Raw genomic sequence first — 16,595 nt, forward strand, 5'->3', positions numbered from 1 at the left:
AGACCTCAGAATCTGTTAATTTTCTACCAGAAATGTTTTCCAATAATGAAGACACTATGAAAACCATGAAAGCCTCATCACACAAACCTTGTTCTAGGCTCACCTTTCCTGGTGGAAAACTAATAAAGAAAAGCAGTATCCTTTGCCAGCTGACTATCACTGAATCTTTCTTGCTCAGAAAGTTATAGCCTGAAGCTGGTTTACTCAGACTGGTTAGTATCAAACCATTCTGTTTCAGGCATGATGTTGGAGAATGTTCTTTGAGCCTAACTTCAAAATATCTGAATGTCATAGATCACCTTGATCTGTGACAATTTGGGGTTAAAGTTTGGGTGGACAGAGGTCAATGATGTCTTTATGACATACAGAGAACAAGCATCCAGATAACTGCTGCTGTATCCGTCACCTACATTCACTCCTTGAGACGTTGATAGGCTGTTTGTAGATACTGGCAAAAGTGAGCAGAACTGTCCTCTGTAAGTCTAATACATCCAATTTTGAGAGTGTGTTTCATTTTTCAGTGTCTGAGAGTAATTGTAATTACTCCTTTTCCCGAAGAGGTCTCACATTTGGAATCCCATAAAATACCATTCTGTTATTGCTAATCTTCAAGGCACACATGGAATTTTTTAGGAAGTTATTAGAAAGAAAAGAGAGAGAGAGAGAGAGAGAAACTTGCTGTTGGCACTGGCTATTTGTATATGAAAGACATATGACCATGTGTCTTTCACTTGTCTTTGCTTAATATAGGTTGATACTTCAACTAATGTTGAGTAAGTTGGGGCTGGATCTAAAAAAAATGAGGCTGGCCTTAGTCTGAGTCATATGTATGATTTATTCTGAATAGGGAGCTTCTGCTTGTTTCTCCGAGACCACATTCACAGGTTGTGGAAGGAGAGAGCTGTTGAACACGTTTCAGCTTGTGGCTATAATATAAAACAACTAGAAAAATGACTCTTGCAGCAAGCATCAATTCACTTAGTGAACAGAGTATATGTTTATCAGATGTTCAGTGGTCATCATGAAAACCCCTTGGTCTCTGGATGAGTTTAAGGTGCTGACTATGACCTACTGAAAGTAATAAACAACCTGTGCCTGACTTACTGGAGAACTCCCTTTCCCTCTGTGAATTGCAGTTCCTTCAGTGCAGCAGAGACATGCCAGAGAAGAAATTCTTTTCTTAAAAAAAAAAAAAAAAAAAAAAAAGGAACATCTATCAGATCAGATTAATTCCTGTACATGGGGCAATCACAGCATCTGATGACCAGCATGCAAAGAGTCAACAAGGTACCAAAGATCAGTAAAACTGTATTACTATATTAATGGAAAGTCAGCTCACATTTGAAATTGTGCCTTATTTCTTTTGAAAGCAAATGCCTGTAAGGTTACTGTCACATATTTCTTCTCCAAATTCACATACTTACTATTCAAATACCATTCTTTTTTATTGCTAAAATTCTGAAAATATTGTATCAAAATTTCTTACGCAACAACAGTTTTTCCATTGAGCTATGGAAGAGAACATCCAATTGTCTATGCATTCACTTTGAGACTAGTAAGTACATTAAATGCTATTTCTATAGCATAATCTGACAGTCTCTCCATATGAAACAATAAATAATGTGATGTTGAAAATATGAGAAATGAAAGATTAATTTACTTTTTAAGAGGAGCTACTACTTAACATTTTTAAAGATTTCTTTTGTACTTGAAAGACAATAAGAAAGCCTTTGATTTTCTATATACCATTTACAGAGGTTTAACTATATATCACATAAATGCTTTCAGTTTTTATCCAAATGTGCTGTTAAATTACCCATGTAATTATCCCAAGAGAAATCATTATACTTTTTTATTGTTAATTTCATTAACACTTTAGTGGGAAGAGTTTGGTTGTATTTAAATTCAGCTGTCACAGTCTTTATTAGTACAATTAAAGGGATCATTTCGGTATTATTCTAGAGGGTGGTTTTTTTGTGGGGGTGTTTAATTAGTGAGTTAAAGCAACAACAGAAAGTTAATGGGCAAAAATATAGGCAATAATCTATGGTCAACTTGAAACAAAATACAATTCTCCCTGATCCCAATAGTAAAATCTGTTTTAAAACACACTGCCATTAAAATGAAATTACAACAGTTCTTTCTAAAACGGGTGACACGACATGACAGCTGTATATACTTTAACAAGCCCTCCTATAACAAGCAGTAGCACTACATTGAGTAATCAGATAAGATCTGTTACAGATATATCTTAAAGACAGGTATATTCAAATATCTGCTTACAGAACCTTGTAAAGGCAAAGCAGGTATCACTTTTGATATACCACTATTATAATACCTTATTACTTCAATAAATGCAGCACCATTGCTTCTTTGCCTTTTGCGTGCATTACAGTGTTGCTGAGCCAGCAGGCATTATACTTATATACAGTTCCATTGATTTAAATTGAGTAAGACCAAAACAACTTTGCAACTGGCAATCCAGGCATAAAAAAAAAAAGTGGAGAATATGGATTGCAAATTAAAATTAATTTCTAGATATGAAGTTCAAAACTAAGATAGATGTGCTAAAGAGGGAAACAGAAGATCAGACTACTATAAAGAAATTCCTCATCCCAGATGAAGATGGGACACTGTTCTCATCTGCTTCAGATTTTAAAGAAGCATTTTTATTAACTTGAGCATCCATATTTGGAAAAAGATGACAATTAGGGAGACCAAGGAATTAGCAAATACAAAAATCCAAGCAAATTCATATTCATTGCTCTTTGACAGAGTAAAATTAATTTTTATCTACAGGGAGTATATCAATTTAAGGATAATCTGGGGGAAAAAAAATTAATGGGGAGGTATAAGACCTCTGACTAGACTCTCCTTCATTCCAGGGGATCCACAGAGTTTAAGGAAGAATGATGTGGAAAAATTGTATGGAGATTTCATTCTTTGGCTTCTTATTATGAGTTTTTCCCATCAGTGCAGGTGAAAAAATCCAGTGCAGGTTGATTAAATAATAAAACCTTCTAAATCATTTCACTTTAAACGTTTTATGACTTTCTGTCTACATTGCAGCACTACAGCATCTCTGAATCTTTGTTCCACATAATTTTTATACTACTGGAAAGGACTGGAAAATCAGGAGGAAAATGGCCATTCATTTACATAGAGAAAATCACTGTACTCATTTTTTCTGTTAAAGCTTTTGCGCATGTTTTATACATACAAAAATTTATAATATTAAAACTATTTACACTTATTGCAATCAAAACTGTGTGTCCATTTAAATGAACTTGTTATTGTTTTAAAATGAGCAAAAGATGAAAATAGTATCAGGTTTTTCTTTTGTTTCCTAAACTGAATAGCATTCCTTGGAAAACAAACAAATATTATTGTTTAAAAAAAAATAAAAAATTCAATAATGAAAACATGCCAGGGTTGTGTTTTTCAACTAAAATGGAAAGACAAAAGTTTAAGAATGTTTATAGATGCGTCTAGTTTAACAGTTTCATGTGTTGGATGTGACTTTCACAGTCTGCTGGCAGTTTGCAGGAAAGCCATCACACCTGTGACTTGGTTGTTGATTAATGAGTCTTTCAATTCATCGCTACCATCTGAAGAAGGGCCATGGCCTTTCTAAGCTTCACTGGTTTATTCGCCTTCAACTGTAGTCCTACCAAGGTATCTTCCATAAAGAAAATCACACCTGGTTAAGGCTAATGAAAACCTCAATATGTCATTTTCTAGACAAGTCAAAAAGCATGTAAAACTAGACAAAAGATGTATTCAAGCAACATGAATGCAGTTTTGTCATAACCTGTCAATCTAAAGACTAACATAAAAAAAGCTTTCTTCAATGACATTTTCCAGTGTCAACTATTAGAATGACAATTCTGAATTCCCTATTTGCTACATGATGCAGGATGCATAATGGTTTCCCACTTTTCACAAAGACTAAACTTTGTTGTTAGATCCCAGAAAGAAGTTTACAGGGGAAAAAAAGAAAATAACCCAAACAGTTTTTCTGGGCCAGATTATGAGTCAGCATCAGAAACCCCCAAATCACAGTGTCTATGCAGATTTTAAACTGACTACTTGCATCACAGTACCTATTAAGAACACATGTGAAAGTGCCCAAACCTGCTGTATCTTCAAAACTGCTCCATGATTTTAAAAGTTTCAAGGCCAGTTTGAGAACTGTGCCTGGGGAAGAGGCAATAAAGTCTTTGGGACTTGTCATCCTTTCTTAAGCAATTAGCTGTTGAATCAGGGCAAGCCAGGCAGGACAGAGGAAGTTCATCCAGGAAAGCTACATGAGAAAACCAATAACCTGTGGGAAAGCTGTAGCACCAAGAGAGAGCATTTACAGCTACGAAGGTCTGTTGCTGCACAGTAGCAGCCACCAGACCTTACTACTTGCTTTGTGGTAGCAACAGCAAATGTTTCAAGGTCAAGAGAAGGCATACAGTTGTTCCCCATCTCCTTCCCAGGAAAACTAGTGGGCCTACCACTTTCTAAGAAGACTTGCAAGGTAATTCAAACTAACTGCACAATTAAGTGTAACTAAAGCTGCACCACCTCCCTTTTCCTGCCACCTAGGACTGTGCACATCAACATTTCCCACACATCACCTACTATATGGTAGCTTTGTATCCTAAAATTTAGTCAAAACAGCTAGGTTCTACTCTTGGCTTTGCTACAGACTAGTTTTGCAGTGTAGAAGAAACCTTAAAGGTGACTTGCAGGACCAGATTTTCCATCTGTTTAACTTTGATATTAATACTTCCCCCTCTACCTTACAGGGGATTTGCATGTCTCAACTCATTACAGCTTGCAAAGAAATTGAGATCTCTGTATGGAAATTGAATTACTAGCACTTTGCTGAAAATCCCTTATCTAAAAGAAGCAGAAGGAAGAAACAACGGGTTGATGGGCAAAACAGACTTTTAGCTTGTTGGCTTGTGTCCTGTAGCCTCTTCCTTTGTAGGTGCAGCAAGAAAGCCTATAGATAAGGTCAGTAGCTAAGCCAGTGTGTACAGTCAGTACTCTGAATGCATTAATACACATTTAGAGCTTTTGTACACACTTATGATCACTATATATTTATTAAGAATGAAAACTTGGATCAGAAAGGCTCAAGAAAGAGGAAGAAGAACAGATAAGAAAACAAACATTATCTCCACTTAAGAATCCTTAGTGAGCAACAGGATGCAAGCCCGAGTTGAAAGGAAGGCAAATTATTTGCAGATGAAAGGAAGTATCTATTTTTAAGGAAAGTCAGCCAGGTCATGGGATGCCAATCACCAGGTTAATTAGATAGTGACATGAAATGTCAAAGTGTCACACTTCCAAATAATTATTTGTGGTTGCAGTATAAAAAAATAACTAGTTATGAAGAAAATATATATACTTTTAAAGAAACCAATTAAGTGTGAATCCTAACAATAAATGCATATATGCATTATTAACACTAATACACTGCATTTACTTAGCATTTTTTTTAATCAAAACATATCAAAGGACATAAAAATGTGGAAGAATGTTACCTAATTTTAAATGTGGAAACCAAGATACAGTGAGACATTATTAGAAGAATGGGGTTTAGCTCACAGGCCTATGCTCCAGCTAATAAGCTGTGCTTAACGCACTTTTGAATGCAAAACATGAATCACCAATACGTTTTTTTTCTTACTTTTTTCTAGAGGCCAGGTTTGAGCAATGGAAAAAGCACCAAATTAAAATGAAACCTTATTTAAGCAATTTTATAGTTGTTACTTCAAAGACAGCTGATAAATATGTACTTCCACATCTTATATAGGCAAAGGCTGCATAAAGGACTTCCAAATATTACAAGGGAGCTCACATTAACTAAAGTTAACTGGGATATGGCAGTCCCTTCCTTTTTAGCATCTTTTGTTGGAGATTGTTGTTGGAGAATACTGTTTTATTCATAGGATTCATCAACATGTCTGCAGGAGAGAGAGAGACAGCATGCTAATAACCAGAAAAGTCTAAAGTGTACTGCATATGGGAAGTCTCACCTTTAGCCTCACTTACTTGTGAAATTCATGCTACAACTGTATACATAATAGTGGCTGGAGTGGCATTCAAATAGTATGTAATACAGGGTACCGTCTTCCCTCTTGCTTACCGATCTACTTTCTGCCACCAATGCTTTAAAACTGCCAGGCAGGGAACTAAGCCTACTTCTGACAGATCCTTTAAGGTCAGAGTACAGTTTCATTAGCTATGTCAGAAGAGGATAAGCAGATGGGGGATAATCCTTATGTTGACGGATGTGACATATACCTTGTTATTGACTAACTCATTTATGGAAAAGGGTCCTTGCTTATCCAGAAAGGTCAAAATCAGATTTTCCTCAAAATCCCAGTGACATTTTTTTGGTACATCCAGCATTAGGGTCTAAACCTGACTCTGTGATCAACCAAGAGACATGCAATAATGGATTAATACCTTACACCTGCTTCCTTTAATACAGGAACAATGGGATACTGTCTTTCATAGCCTCCCATGCATTTTAGAAAGCCTGTTCTCACATGCATTATAAGGGCATCCATTATAATCTCACCAAGCAGGTGGTGATTACTGCAGTATTAATGGCATCCCAGTTCTTCACCAACACATCATTAATAGTTGACTTGTAGCCGTAACAACAATATGGATTTCCAATATCCAGCAATTTGGATACAAAAGGTCTAGGATCATCTGCAGTTTAGAAGAAGGATTGACTAACACATCTAAAAGTACACTAGACATAACACTGGCATCCTCTGCCATGCAGATATGGTCTCTGTCTTGGCATTATGCCAGTAACTGCTCTTCCACCATTTGTTTCTTCTATGAAGAAAATTGTTAGAGAACTTCCTACCTTTTCATACCCTGAGTATTTTCACTCATTTCTCAAACTCAGGCTTCTGTAGAGTTTCATTTAAAAAAAAATAAAAAAAAAAATCTTTTACAGACAACAAAGCACATGCAGTTTGCTGACATTCTTTTCAATTTCAAAACTACATAATACATTTTTCCATGTGTTGATAAACTGGATTTTAAAAGAGCATTTTCTGGATATCTAGATAATCAACAACACAATGAATATAAACATTTTCTATAAATAGTTCACCATATGGCTACCATTCTCAACAGATGGTGTCTGTGTATCCACTAGAATATACAAGAGCTATGCAGATTTTGCCCTGCAATCATTCGAAATTCTAAACAAGAATTTTTGCCTTAATTTTGGTTTTATTAAGCTTAATCAATGGCAAAACATATAATTTTTTCACCTAACTCTTGTATGGGGAACAAATGCCACAACTATATTAACAAATTTATTTGCAAAAGGCAAGTAGACAGTCCTCACCCAATACAGTCAAAAGGATTTCAAAAAAGAGAGACACTAGGTACAAGATAAGCTTCCACAGCATAACGGGATCTTCTTAATCTTAGGGCAGCACCCTACTGCCAAGGATAGTCTTTACCTTTCTAAAAAGCAGTTTCACTTGCAAACAGCCAGTAGTTTGTCAGAGAGAATGGAGTCTGGACTATGTTAAGAAAAATTCTGGCGTCCAAAGAATGTGAGTTTGTGTATATTTTGCAGCAAACATTACTAGAAAGCCAAAGTATTTTATCCAGTTTTATTAGAAAACAAACTTACTAACTTTTTATAGTTTCCTTAAAGCCACTATATAAACAATTCCAGGTTTTCTACTCTGCTTTGAGAGGCTGCTGGGCAGTTGAGAATATTTATCAAAGGAATACACGACTGGAAGTAAACCACTTGGTCTATCCTGTTTCAACTTAAAACTACTTAAGCTCATATCACTGTGCAAACACTTTCTGGAAAACTCTTCTTGAGCTACACTAGTTTATCTGTTTGAAATAATCTTTTAATTTCCAGTCTAGATGTTCTTCATGGCATTTCTTATCCACTTGAACAAATATTGGTTTTAACTTGTATAATTTTTCTAACTTGGTATTTTTTCTCACCTGATGCATTTATGGCAAACCAACATATCGTTGGACTCGATCTTGATGGTCTTTTCCAACCTAAATGATTCTATATTCCCCTCTCAGTTATTAAGTTGTTATGCTTCCTATTCTTAAGATCTTGTACCTGACTGTCATTGGCTTTGCCAGTCATGAGTTCTTCTTTGCCTGTCCCTGTAGCTCCTAGAGGGCTCCTGCTCGCATGCGCATCCCCACGTTGTTCCAAATAAATCACTGCTTATTGCCCTGCACTGGCACCAGTGCTCCATGAAACATCCCTGAGTGCAGAGGAGGGAATCCCGGCTGCTCCTCCTCAGAATAGCAAATTACTGCAATATTGGAGAATGGCTTCACATGTTACAAAAATGTCTCAGTTGTTTCTCATAATTATAGTGAGTGGAACATAGTTATTCTCTATAGTAATGTATTCAATACACCTGAAAATCCTGTAGAACTGCATAAGAAAGGTCACATCTCAAACCCAGCAAAATATTAATGTCTTATAACTATGTACAAATTGCTGAGATACTTCTGTGAAAATAAATGATCAGAAAGTATTTAACTGATACATCAGTGTAAAGGAGAGTACATAAATAAGAAGGGTAATGTATGGTACTATGCTTTGGGTTTGTGCCTCCATGTTGACAACACATCAGCTTTTTGGCTGCTGCTGAGCAGTGCTTGCACAGTGCCAGGACCTTTTCTTTTTCCTACTCTGCCCCCCCAGCAACTGGGCTGGGGGTGTGCAAGAAGCTGGGAAGGGGCACAGCCTTGCTTTCCTGGAAGCAGCTGGACATCTGCCCGCTGATGGGAAGCACCGAATTAATTCCTTATTTTGCTTTGCTTACATGCACTGCTTTGCTTCACTTACTAAACTGCCTTTATCTGAACCCATGAGTTTTCTCACCTTTGCTCTTCTAGTTCTCTCGCCCATCCCATTGTGGGGGGAGTGAGCGACCAGCTATACGGACATTTAGATGCTGGCCAGGGTCAACTCACCACAGTCACTAAAGTATTTTCAAATGTGAAAATATGCACTGAGATAGTGGCCAACCAGTTAAAAAGAAGAGATCATAGTTCATACAATCAACTGCAGAAACAGTTTCAACATGCTGATTTAGCCAGACATTAACAATTTTTCCTTCATGAACAGGACAGTGATTAAAAGCTGAGATACATGTGAATTAAACAATAACTAAAAGCACATACTCGTCTTAATATATGTATCAGAGGTAAGGAACTCCCATTTGTTACTGAAATAACTACGGATGGACAAGTGAGTGCCAAGATTCGAAAAAAGCAGCATGTACTGTGTAAGTATGCAGGACATTTTTTTAAAACTTGGATAAATCAAGTACTATAAATTAGCTGAATGTTAATGGGCTCACTATTAAAAGTTATTATTTCAAGTATAATTGAAATGTATGTTAACTTCTATTCTTGCAGCTCAAACTATACATAAAAAAAAGAATAAGAAGTAAAACTAGAAAAGAAAGCAATCCATCTATATAACCCTTTTCTTCTGCAAGGAAAACTTCTTTACAGTTTCTAAAGGTATGAACTGTAAATGGGGATGGACATTAAGTTGTCTATGTAACTGCTTACTGCTCAACTTAATAGGCTTTTCCTGATAGCATTCTATATCTGATAACCTTAAAATAAAATCATATCATTAATGATCCACATCCTTAATTTGAAAAATTTCCTAAACACTCTTACTTTGAGGATCATAGGAATGTGTGTATTAGATTCACACGCTCACATGGAGCCAACAATGAGTAGTACACAACAATTCATTCCCTTTTTAACCAGTCCTAAAAGCCTTTTACTTTCCCCTAACCACCAACCAATTAATTTGCCTACCACTTGCTGGCTCTGGGACAATGCTCCCATAACCCCCTCCCACCTAACTCAGTCATTAACTAGGTTAGGGGAGCATTTCCCTTGTAAATGAGTCCCCTAAGAATTTTTACTTTTTTTCCCCATAAAAGAGAGAGCAGAGCATATTTATTTTACTTCATATGCAACAGACAGTATTTCTCTTTAAATATAAAAAAAAAGGAAATAGACATCAATATCACTGTGAACAGGTAAAAATATTTTTGCCTGCACAGAAGTTACTGATAAGGGAAAGCTTTAGCATGTGTTAAAGAAAGGAGTAATTCAAGTGTTATGGCACTCCACTTTATAAACTGATGATTCTGACTCTTTTCAAGCACTGCCCTTAGTTTTGTTTAACTCATCTCGGGAGGCAAATAGTAGAAACAGAATGGGCCCATCATAAACATGAGGTCAAAACAATCACACACTCATTCAGCCTGAACCTTAACTCCTGAGCACAAGGAAGACTGAGGTTTATGCAGTTTTAGGAAGGAGCATGAAGAATCACGTAAAGACAGGGCTCACTTGAGCCACTGCAAAGCTTACTTGAGTAGCCATGAGAACAGCTAGAATTGGACTAGCTGGTTGCAAAACATGAGCAGACATACTTTAGTTATGCTAAAAATTAAGTCACATAAAGACAAGCTGTGTTGGAGATGCTGTTCGCTATGGCAGATATTGGATTAGCAATTCTACTTAATGATCACAATGGGTTTAAACGATCTGTTGGTCTGTAAAGTAGAGTGGTTTAAATAATAAATCCATAAGCTAATCATTAATGGCTTGCATAATGTCACTTCTAGATGAGAATTTCCATATCATGTATAAGGGCAATGAATGGAGACATTTTCAAATTAGGAAGGATGACAACAATTAGGGCACTTATTAAATGGGGAAAAAAAAGATGCAACAATAGATGATATGACAAAGGCGTGAAATACAGAGAAGGACAGAGAAGGCATATACGTGACTTCTTTCTAAACTCTATAAAGAGATTTAAAAAAAAAAAAAAAGAAACATGTTTCAAGATATCAGAGAAGATGAAATCTCCACAAAAAATGTTCCCTCTGTAAACCACAGCAGTCCTCCCTGCTCTCTTTGGCTCATATTGATGACATCAACATGAAGGGAAGTTCAAGAACCAGCTTGAGTCTGACTTTCCACGTGAATCTCTTTTAAAAGTGCAAACTACTTCATTTTTAATGAAGGACAAGACTTAGCAATCAGCAGGAGAACTATCAAAGAAAAAAAAAAATTAGCAGTGAATTGTCTCTGCCATTTAACATAAAAATGACAGCACTGGTACAGACCAAAAAGTCCAGGAAGTCCCATGTTCTGTCTGGTAGTGTGTAACAGAGGACATCAAGAGAAGAATTGAATGGATCATTTTCACCAGCATAATTTTTTGTTCAGTTGCATTAAAATTTTGGAAAATAACAAGTTGGGTGGGGAAAGAATTAATCATAGCAAAATTAAGAAAGACTAAAAATAGACTGTATGAATATTTTGTATATGAAATGAAGAACTAAATGTTTAAGACTAGCTGCTAAAGACAAATTGAGAATATGCCATAAAAAACAAAAACATTTTTGACATGCAAATTCTCACACTTTTGAAATTGTCACTCTCATTTCTAGATAGAGAAACAGTTCAGTTTAAAAGATGAATGATATGACCATATTAGATATCATCAGGAGGATTCAGAATTAAGAAGAGAATGTTAAACTTCTTAGATTGCAACATGTAATTTTTCCAGTTTTCACAAGGATATAAGTGGCAAATATTTTAGAAGAAAGACCCACTTTTCCACCTACAATTTTCTGAATTTAACAAGTATCAATTCTGCATTAAATATATCTGCTTATCAATTAATCAGTTAAATTTTACAAGTAAAAAAGTGTTAAAATATTAAAATAGGTTCCATTAGTTAAAAACTATTAAGGAAACACTTTCTATTTCTAACTACACTTGTCATGCCCCCCACTGAATTTAAGATTCATTGCAACTTGAGTAAACATCCCATAAGTTCTGTGCTGTACAACTGAAATCTCCCTGAGCAGTATAGGTTTGCAAAAGTTTCTCATTTCTTTTTAAAGCACTATTTAAGGGTAGTATCAACATATACTCAGGTCTCAGACAGAAAGAACATATTACGTTCCTCCAAATAGGAATTGAACACCATCTTTGTATGGATCAAATACACTAGACAATAAGTATCTCCATTTTAAAACTGCATAAATATATTTGTTTTATAAGTTTCACCAGTAAAATCTTTGTGTATTGACTATTATAAAGTAAAAAAGACACCACGGAAGTGCAATTATTTGCCAAAATCCCATTACCTGTGTCCCAGCAGCACCCTGAAGGTCATCTGATGCAGTCCCAAATAACTTGGCAGCAAGTTTGACCAATCCCAGTTCCATTCAGTAATGGTTGACTGTTGATACATGGCAAGAAGCTATTGTTAGTTATTAATCAGTGTTAATATGATCAGTAAATTAAAGCTCCAGCTGTGATATACTAACCAAGAAGGAGGGGGGTCTAGAACAAGGACTTAGACAGATGATATCAATCATGTCCACAGAAGAAGGTTTTTATTCCAATAAGACAGCAATTAATTTATAAATCCATTTGGGGATGTAGCCATTATTTATAAAAAGATAAATCAATTTTTTGAACCGTTATTCTTCCAACTGTTAATGGCATTCTGCCCAACCACTTTGTCTGAGAGCTTGACTCTTTGTTTGAAAAGCAAAATAATTGGCAACTTTTTATGTAACAGCAATTTACATTTTCTGCTGTCAGCAAAAAGTTTGTCATGAAAAACTTGGTATAGCTGGAATTCAAGACGTAACCTGTATCGTAATTAGAGTGATGGTTTACTTGTCTATTGTTTTGTAAGGCACTCCAGTCACCAGATGGTTATTATAAACAACAGTAAGTCTAGACAATATGAAAAAATATAACTCCATATTGCTCATTTGATAAATAAAAGCAATCTACAATAATAGTGGGCAGACAAAAGACCACACACAACATTCTTATGTTTACAAAACAGTAACTCCTGTTGCATAATATTAATTTTCATTGTCAGTAATGGTCAAGTAGTGACTGCAATTCAACATTCTTGGGAGGAAATAATTAAAAAATTATTGTTGTAACGCTAAAATAGCACTAAGTAGTTTAAAAAAAAAAAAGAAGTCAAAACAATGGAAATAAACCTAAATAAGAAGAGTAAACTATATCTTGCAGTGCATCTTTTTCTTCTTACAGACAGCACTTGGTTCTTCTGGGAGAGCAGAATCAGTGCAATTCCTCCCTTCCAACTTTATTTTATTCCATTTCTTTTAATTTAACTTTCTCCCTAACCCTCATCTTTGGCATGCACTTAAAAGTAACGTAGAAAAATTAATGCGAAATACAGAGTAAGAAAGGGAACCAAGAGTAGTTAAAGAAAGAATAATATAGTGTGAAAGTGGAAAGTGAATGAAGCAGTAATAGTGAACATCTGATAAGAAATAAGGGAAAAAGAGTCAACTGAGAGAACAATGGGAGAATAACACAGGGGAGGAAACAGACAACTGTTCTATACTCTACACTGAATTAAAAATAGACAAATAAATATGGAGGAAGTACTTGTAAAATCAAGAGGTAGAAAAAGGAGAAGCTAAACAGCCAGTAGCAACAGTCATAAAACAAACAGGAAAATTTGTAAGTATAGCATATCGGTCCACAAACTCATCAGTTCTGTGAAAAAAATAAAGGATCAGTTTGAAAAAAGTCACTTCAGGAAAGGAAAATAATTTCTTTGTAGCATTTTTCTTCTTGATACTGTTGAGGAACTGCATAGCTTAGACTTAAGCTTATTAGACAATAGAGGAGCAGCAGCACTGGCAGAGATTGAGGTGTCAGGACAAATTGATAAAATCAAGAGCAACAAGTTACTAGGACCAGATGGTGATTATCCAAGATTTTTACAGGAATGTAAGAATGAAGTGGCTGAATTGTTAACAGAAATGACACACTTCCTAGAATGAGCTACTGAACTAGAGGGTTAGAAGGTAAGAAATTTACATATCATTAATAAAAATGCAATGCTAGAGTTGATCTCAAAATAGCAGTTCAGTGGCCTTTGTTTCCTCAGCAGTAAAATTCGTAGAAGTTACGATTGAGTATCTTGCTAAATTTGACATGATAGGGACAAATTAGCAAAACTTCAGAAAAGAAAAGTCAACCACCCTAATGTACTGCAATTTTTACATATACCAACAAACAATACATGGAATGTTTACTACAAATTATCTTTCAAAAAGCTTTTGAAATAATTCATCTTAAGAAGTCCTCTACTGAGAAAGCTAAGAGCACGTCTACACCACATAGTGTAGACATACTCTTATATTGTTATTTATTATATTTTTAAATATTATAATATGTTGTATAGTGTAGTGTAACACAAACATTCTACGTTTAGAGCTGAACCAGCTGTCTGGACTCACGAGCAGTATTGCCATGCCTATTCCAATTGGCCCTTCTGAGAGAAAAGTTTTAGAACGCAATACATAATTAACTCATTGACAAAATATGTTGTGAAACCCATAGCTTGTTGGGACTTAGAATTTATAAAAGGATAAAATGTTAGTTTACGTATTAAAACCCATCTAGTTACAATAGATTTAAAGAAAATCAAGAAATTAATCATGGATTATAAACTCCTAACCTTCAGGGCAGTTGCCAACCAGTAAAAAATGAATTTAAGAAGAAATATATCCTTTAAAGAAGAATAATTGTTCCTTGCCAGCGCTCTTGCAACTTCTGCAGGCATTGGTAATAACCTTCACAGGAAACCAGACACTGAGCTATAACTGACCACTATTTTACAAATAGACAGTCCCACACCACTAAATAAATGTGCAATTTTATAGTAAAGAGAATTATTTAATAATATTATTAAGGTTAGGAAATAAGTCTGTCATTGTCTAACAACAGGGTTGGCACATGGTACTTTAAGGTCCATGATCTACACTTTTTTTCCTTTTAATTTTAAGATATTTTTCCATATTCAGGTAATAGACTTTATGCCAAAAGTCTACAAAATCGTAAGCAATTTGATATGAACTATCCCTTGTCATCCGTTGATTAATAGAGCACTGCAAACCTGCATGTTGTAGAAGAATTCTGCCCTGAGTTGTCACTACTTGAAGGTCTTATTCTACCACACTATTAATGAATTGAGAATTGAGGCATGGCAAACTATTTTCTGCATTTCAAATTGGAGTAAGTGATTCTGTAGCCCCTGAAATTCTATCAATTTAAGATACACATAAAGGCACTAGTGGAACAAAAAAAGATACTTTAAAAGCATATTCCTCTGGAGTGAGAAGTCTTGTGAAATTGGTATCAATCTCCTTTTTTCAGGATATTAACACTTTTATTGCAACATGACAATGATTAAGCATTCATTAGACAAGTAAGGAAAAAGAAAACAAACCAAAAAACACAAACCAGATCTATTTCACAGCAATACAAATGGTGAAATAGTCCAAAATGTTCAAAACTGGGAAAGAAGATTATATTATTTAAAAGCAGAGTTGTACTGAAAAGGGATGTCTTTCTACCACAAGTCTGTAAAGTGAATTTCATGCCACTGTAATACCATTTCTTTTGAATATTTGAAATTGAAGGGTGAATCAAAACTGTAGATGATAGACTAGGAAGACTTAAGAAAAGATGGAGTAAGATTTTTTAAGTGTTCAAGTGCTATCAGAAACTACATACCATTTTGTGTAATGAAATGGTCATGTGGTGCTCTGGCAGAGACTTAGGCAACTAGATCTATTTTCTTTAACTGTTACATTATCAGGAATCTAATTTCTATAAGTAAATCATAAACCTTTACATATCACTAACATGGCTTAATGAAAAAACAGAGAAATGGATGCTTTCATTTTTTTGTGTTTTTTCCCCTGCTTATTCTCACTGTTCTGTTAAATTTCTCTATTTCCAAAGCATCCTTTACTGTTCAACATTTCTGTGAAAGACTTATCAGGAAGATTCTAAATGTGCACTTGGAGTTTTGCCATGATTTTTCAAAGGACTAAGACTGGCCCTATGTAACATTACACAGATGTAATAAATGTCATTGGTCCTAATGGGCTTTCCTTCACTATACTGAACTAACACAGAAAGTCTAAATAATACAAATTACTCTTACATGCTATAATTCTGATAAAAGAAAAGGAAAATAATGGCTTTTTGAACTTTATGCTATTGTAGAGGGTGCCCTCATTAGATTCACAAGTAATAATATTCCTTTCCACTTCAAATGTGAACATATGTAAATAATTCCATTTTCATAATTTCAGTCTCTGTCATTATCATGCTCATAATAAGAGTGACAAATAAAAATTATACTATAATCAAGGTTTCAGATTTTCACAAACCTGGCTGAACACTTTTGCACAAGATTGTCTGTACACCTGGAGAGGGTTGAAGACAAGCTGCTCTTCTCTGCCCTTCAGTGTCAAAGGCAGGCATTGACTGGACGTAACACCATCTTCAGATGAATTCTCATAAGTCAGCTGCTCTTTTAAATATTCCTTGTAGAAGAAAAAACAACCACAAAACAGTATATGCCACCTAGCTTTCTAAGTGAAATTTGCCCTAATTTCAATCACACAGTGTGCTTTATAGAAGTTCCTTATCTTAAAGGAATA

At 35.1% G+C, this 16,595-nt stretch overlaps 1 protein-coding gene across 4 annotated transcripts in view; it reads right to left on the minus strand.

Moving 5' to 3' along the window:
- Nucleotides 1-16,595, minus strand: part of KIAA0825 (KIAA0825 ortholog) — a 256,206-nt gene that overhangs the window by 105,843 nt on the left and 133,768 nt on the right. For all 4 annotated transcript variants that reach the window (XR_012649091.1, XM_075021307.1, XM_075021305.1 and 1 more), the window contains 2 exons: nucleotides 16,323-16,478; nucleotides 12,225-12,319 (listed from right to left, as the gene is read on the minus strand). Coding sequence is in view for 3 of the 4 variants with exons in the window: in XM_075021307.1 (XP_074877408.1) it covers nucleotides 12,225-12,319; nucleotides 16,323-16,478 (251 nt within the window). In the remaining variant the exon portion in view is untranslated. The remainder of the gene's footprint in view (nucleotides 1-12,224; nucleotides 12,320-16,322; nucleotides 16,479-16,595) is intronic.

Source organism: Buteo buteo, chromosome Z, assembly GCF_964188355.1.
Source record: "Buteo buteo chromosome Z, bButBut1.hap1.1, whole genome shotgun sequence".
Classification (NCBI taxonomy): Eukaryota; Metazoa; Chordata; class Aves; order Accipitriformes; family Accipitridae; genus Buteo; species Buteo buteo.